At 37.1% G+C, this 6,316-nt stretch overlaps 1 protein-coding gene across 1 annotated transcript; it reads left to right on the top strand.

Annotated features, from left to right (window-relative positions):
- Positions 1-3,090: 3,090 nt before the first annotated feature.
- LOC140137403 (uncharacterized) lies at positions 3,091-6,316 on the top strand. The gene is made up of 4 exons (XM_072159052.1): positions 3,091-3,220; positions 4,837-5,022; positions 5,623-5,785; positions 6,021-6,316. Exons 1-4 carry the CDS (start codon positions 3,133-3,135, stop codon positions 6,112-6,114), a joined length of 531 nt encoding a protein of 176 aa, XP_072015153.1. The 5' UTR covers positions 3,091-3,132; the 3' UTR covers positions 6,115-6,316.

The raw sequence follows: 6,316 nt of genomic DNA, 5'->3' as shown, positions 1-6,316 counted from the left end.
GTGTTGTAAGGTTGACCAATGATGACATGTTCAACACCAGACTAATCATGCTAATGACCGTTGGTAAGTAAATTTTCCTCCTCCGCTCTTTAGTCCATGGTGAAAATTAGGAGCAATTGAAATTGAGGCTACTCCAATATGAATAGAATCACTACCATCTTTAACGCCTATGAATACTCAAGAATATGAAGCTTGATGCTCTCGGCTGGAGACCTTTAAAAGCTCTACTATAAAAACAGCACCCGATCTTACCGCAGTATTCCCCAGCAGTTTAAGGACAAAGTCCGACCAGAACATAATGTGCTCTTGAAAGACCTGGTATTAAACCTAACCTAACAAATGCCATGAATATCATGATAAGAGTAACTAGAAGGAGAAAGAATAAAGGAATATCTCATCATGATTGTGTCGTTTGCTGTACTGTCTACATTGTTAGCAAAAACAAATGACCAAGATATTTGAACATACTGGCCGTAGAACGTGGTGGTTTCAGCAACTACGCTAGGGAGGCAGAGGGCACCCATCCCATCACTTTGGTATAATACCAGCTCATCGCCTATCGAGATGGTAGCGTTCCCGGCTCCCTCCCGGCAAGCCGGCGTTCCCACTCCCTTTTAGGTCCGGCGTGGCCAATCTATCCGTGGCTGCGTTATTGCATTATCGTCATCGCCCAGCTTGGACGTCCGAACCGTGCGGCGACTCGTCGCTGAGTTAGCATCACCGTCCTCGCCCTGCCTTGGCCGTCTGAACCCGTGCGGCCCGGTCGCGTCGCCGCCTCTTCACTGACTTATATGACTATCCACTATCGTGTCATAATGGGTGGGTGAAAACCAATCAAATTGCGTATATTCTTGACAAGACGCACCAACTGAATTAGACTGTAAAATAGGGATATTTATTTATTTAGTTAGTTAGTTACTTACTTAGTTAGTATAGTTAGTTAGTTAGTTAGACCAGGTCATGAGTACTTTGTAACCCTTTACAAATTATTTATTGAAAATCGAAGGTATGATTGGCAAAACATCCAAATTGTTGCTTTTTTCACTAATGATCATGTCTTTTGAGGCTATTCTTTTTTGCAATCGTCTGTATCAGTCATACGTTTGCGTCTTTCAGATAAAGGAATGTCCAAATGAAGAACAACTGCCTCTGTCTTTATTGCAATTTGAAAATGACAATTCTGTTCTTTTCTTATCATAAGTGGAAAAAATAAACATCGCTTTTTTGGACTCACCTTGTGCGATCGTGTGAAAATAGTCCCTCAATAATTCAAATATGCAAATGTAATCAAAATCAGAATTTGTTTTTGATTACATTTGCATATTTGAATTATTGAGGACTATTCAATTTAAAATATAATTATTAGTTCTAAAATCTGTTACCACATCAATTGTATTCAGCATATGTGCATAAAATATTTTTTACGGGATAATTATGACTTTTGAAGTTCAAAAACCAACCCTATCCAAATGACGGTCAGACAAGATTTTGTCACACACTGACCTACGTATAATTAGTCACGGCGCAATATCACTATCCGGTAATTGTCGCAATTCTCTTATTGCGACAGTTTATGGCGCAGCCCAGAGGCTATTTAAGGGCGAAAAAAGACACTGCACATTAGCAAACGGTATGGTTTAGTGACGTTTTCCTCATACCCAAGCAAGCTGCGCGTGGGCACTTATGTTGGGGTAGGTGTTGTTGTTGGATGGATGTCTTTAATGTCAATTGACAGTATTGTGCTTATATAATAGAAATGCACAAAATGCACACAAACTCATACAACTCTGCTAAGTTACATACAAAGCACACATGTGCCTGCAATTTAATAAATTGCGCTTTACAGAAGAGATAGTAAGAGGCAATATTAATTATAATAAGGTCTATCCGTGGCTGCGTTATTGCATTATCGTCATCGCCCAGCTTGGACGTCCGAACCGTGCAGCGACTCGTCGCTGAGTTAGCATCACCGTCCTCGCCCCGGCTTGGCCGTCTGAACCCGTGCGACCCGGTCGCGTCGCCATCTCTTTTTCTCCCATTTCCAAAATGCGGCTTGCACGAAGGGACAAGCGGTATTCCTCCCAAGTCTTGTGTTTTCCCTCCGATTTCCCTGTTAAAATGGACAATTTAATACATTTTGTCAAATGTTCTCGAATACAATTGCTAAAAAACAAACAAACAAACAGACAAAAAATCAGATGTGGTTAAACTCAGCGATTATGACATACTAATACATTTGATAAGCTTTCTTGATTAAAGCCCTCTAGTACGAGTAATTCACACTAGCACACACAGATTCCAGATTGTACCAATTTTATTACTTGATTTGCCTGGGATGTCATGTTGAGCGTGCTTATACTCTTAAATCTACACAATAAAATTTATTTGATGAACATTTGATTATTGTTTGCTAAGATATGTTGGTTAAAGTGTATACAGATTTGATACATCGGAACCGGTTAAAGACGGCCACAAGTTTAGTAAGAATCATATTGTAGCTTGATAGTCTCCATAAAATATTTTAAAGATGTTGTTGTCAAACTGCTTCCTCAGGATAAATATTTCGGTCATATTTGAGCTCTCTGACATGCCTTGGGACTTCAAAACTAAATTAAAGCCGTTTTATATGAGAAGAAAACATCAAAGGGTTCAACAGACAGATTTCGACTAGATCGCGTTAATTACGTCCTATTTTAAGCAATGGATTCATCTTGACGTGGAAATAAGATGAATTTTTTTTTTAATTCAAACAAATCCAGGCTACCGGGTATGACTGGCAGATTATTGACCGGCAGCGTGGATTTGTGGAAAAAACGTCCAACAATGGGCTGAACATACTATATGCTTTATAGTAGAATTACAACTGGTATCTAATCGTCAGTTTATACTTTTATTTCCACATCTGTTAATTTTATGTGTGGTTGAAGTAAATACAATTTGTTGAAAAGACTGTATATTAAATTTTTATTCTGCACTCATTAGTAAGCAGCCACATGTGTTTAGAACTACAGCCAATCAAGCTAATAATCAATTTCATTACCATAAACGCTCAATGAACTATAAATAAGGAAGCACCTGTAAAGAAATCACATTTTATACTCTTTCCGAAAGAGCAACGAACAGTAACGGTTCATGATGAAGATAATTCTGCTTGTTCTGGTCATTTCGGCTGTACTCTTTGTGAAATCTTGCAATGGCGAGGAAGGATACACCGTAAATGGTGAGGAGGGTTCTTTTGTTTCTGTTGCTCTGGTATTTTTTAAATTATTATTATTGTTTTCGCTTGAACTGTAAACTGCACCATGCATACACGTTAAAATAGTGTATTAATTCCTCGGTGCCACGGTATATTCCGTGCATGAGATTAAAAAGATGAGAGAGCTTGCGATTGCCAAACGTACGTATCATACGCCCGTGCATCCATTCGAAATGTAACGGGATTTTGAATAGATTCGAGTAAAACAGATTTCATAAAATCCCTACGCAATGATCAGAATACTATCAGTTTCATTAATGCAATTTTATTAACTTCGTGTTCACACGGTTGGACTTAAGTCACTTATTATCGGCAATCGGTTATAAATCGCTTATTACCGGTAATAACTCACTTATGTCCGACCGTGTGAACACGACTGATAGCTTCGCATGTTAACTGATATCTTTGAGCGTGTTTATAGTGAGCCAGATTATCCGGTATTTAACGTATAAGTACATCTTATACGGTATTGGTCGCCACTCTAAACAGACCAATACCGGTATTTGCCGCACATATTATACGGAACTGATATCCTTCGAAATCGATGGATATTGGAGTATATTCATAGCGTATACGGGAACTATAAACAGACAGGGTGCCGCGATACCGTTATTCAAGGAAGTGGAGTAGGGTTATATACTCGAATTTGTCACTGGAAAAACACATAACCTATAAAGTTGATACGGTACTTAAGCAGTAATGTTAAAAATGAGGCCGGTATCTTTTCGACGACAAATTATTTGAAACTGGCACCATATTTGTGTCTCCCACATTGCATTACGTGTGATTTTTGATACCATACAACATTAATGTTGAAGTTTTAAAAGATTTAATCGTTGCATTACAATTTCTTGAAATATACCAAAAACATTAATGTGTCCGAGAATTCTTTATGCAATAATTCTTTATGTAACATTTAAATCAACATTAACGAAAAAAGTACCGAGCATCATCTTTATACAAGCTTTCATTTTCAATATCGTGCAAGTTTTCAAATTTGAACAAACCCGAATTAAATGTTTTGCAAGAGACAAATTATTTAAAAATCAAGGAAAGAATTTCACTGTACAAAATATGAAGCCCATTGACAGCTAGCCACTAGTGCGCATTGTGTTGTATGATCTTTCTTTCAAACTTGGAATGAAGTGAATTAAAGCATGCGTTATATTATCGCTCATTTTTTTGCAATCAGCCATTCCAGTAAAATTAGCATATAAGATGCAGAATAACATGGGCTACACACTGATGTTTAGATTTTTAGATTCTAATGTGTATTTCTCGACTTACGTCCAAATTCATTTGTTCGGTAATTTTTATGGGACACCCTGTATTATATACAGTGTATATCCGTCACGTTATTTTCCATAATATGATTCATTTTTTCGTGTGGAGTTTATTTATTCGCTGGTTGGAGCAAGTTCTCTTGACGATACGTTTGGTAACCTCAGGGTTTTTTTTTACAGAATCATATCATAATTAATTCACAATCTGAAGCTTCAGGAAGTGAAGCAAGATCTGTATACTCTATATTTCCAGCTGAGGTTCTGATACAATTACATCTTTTTTTTTCCTTTGCAAAGGCAATCACTGGCTGAACGACGGAATCGTGCCCAAGAACAAAGACAAGTTAAAGTTGTTCACCGACACCTTGGAAAATGAATTTGAACAGCTGTTTAAGCTTCAAGATGCTGCAGCGATGGCAGAAAAATACACACATGATTGTGTCTATATTCGTGAAGACATTGGGATCATGCGGGGCAAAGTTGGTAAGTGTGATATAGATTTGTTTTAAAGACATAATGTGTGATTTGCTTCACAGCGACGCCCTCAATTTGACTCGGATTTCTACTTTTTGCATAATTATAATGCCCAGTGGTGTATTAAAATGCCACGTAAAAGACTAAGCCTGAAGTGCTTTAATAACAGTGAAATTTAACTTTTTATATTAAAACCGGGTCGACCCGGTTTTATTCAGAGTTCATCGATCGACTGCTTGCTAACATCTCCCGTGGATGTCAGCTTATGTGTACACACGTCGAGCGCGATGCTCCATGCAGTATTTCATGTTACGATCGGCGAGCGTAGTACACGCATTGTAGGCGCTGAAATAAAATAGCAATTTTCTTCGTTATCATGGTTATACCTCATCAATTAAAAGGGGATAATGTGATCAGTGAAAACAAACATTTAAATAGGAATCTATTATTTATGCAAATCACACATTATTGGTTAAATGCATCATGTACATGCGCATGCGTTGACAATGTCTAGTTTCTTTCAATGTAAAAAAAAATAAGTACAACACCAAAGACACTTGCAACTGAATGCAGGCTAACATATTGTTATACTTCTTCCGTGTGTATTAGCTGTCCAAAATGGTTATCAAAAAATGTATGACTCCGGGATAGCAAGGGTGAAGCTTGAGCTACTTGAAGAGACCGATATTGGAAATATGGGAACTGGTTATATGCATATCATCTTCAAGGAACATTTCTTTGACAAAGACAACAACGAAGTTGGAGAAACAAAGTGAGTGTTTGAATTTGAATGTAAATAAAGACAAACGCGTAACACATATTTTGCGATTTTTAATCATTAAATGTCAAAATTGCAATTTATGTCTATTTAACTTTAAACAACAAAGAGGATATAAAATGTCTCCCTATGTATAATGTAAGCCAAATAAATAAATAATTGTTTAGACATTTTTAGACATTTTATTGATATTTCTTATCTGTTTCATATTCTTCCATATACTTTTCAGAGTCCTCGGGGTTCTTAAACTCGTCGGAGATGGATTTCAAACATATCTCAAAGCCGAAATAACCGAAAAAGTTCCAGAAGTTCAGCACACTTGACTTGCACTACGTTGTCCTATTGTGCACTGTATATCAAAAACAAAACGCTATTATTAGTTCTCTTTGTAGATTTTGACATTCTTTACGACAGAATTCTGATACAACATTTAAGGTTGGGTCTTAACCCTGGAATTATGAAAACTTTCGGGCCGCATAACTGCTAAATTGTTGGTCTAAATTGTATGAAAGTATCCAAATTTAG

Source organism: Amphiura filiformis, chromosome 2 (genome assembly GCF_039555335.1).
Source record: "Amphiura filiformis chromosome 2, Afil_fr2py, whole genome shotgun sequence".
NCBI classification, from domain to species: domain Eukaryota; kingdom Metazoa; phylum Echinodermata; class Ophiuroidea; order Amphilepidida; family Amphiuridae; genus Amphiura; species Amphiura filiformis.
This window is presented reverse-complemented; position numbering and strand designations above follow the sequence as displayed.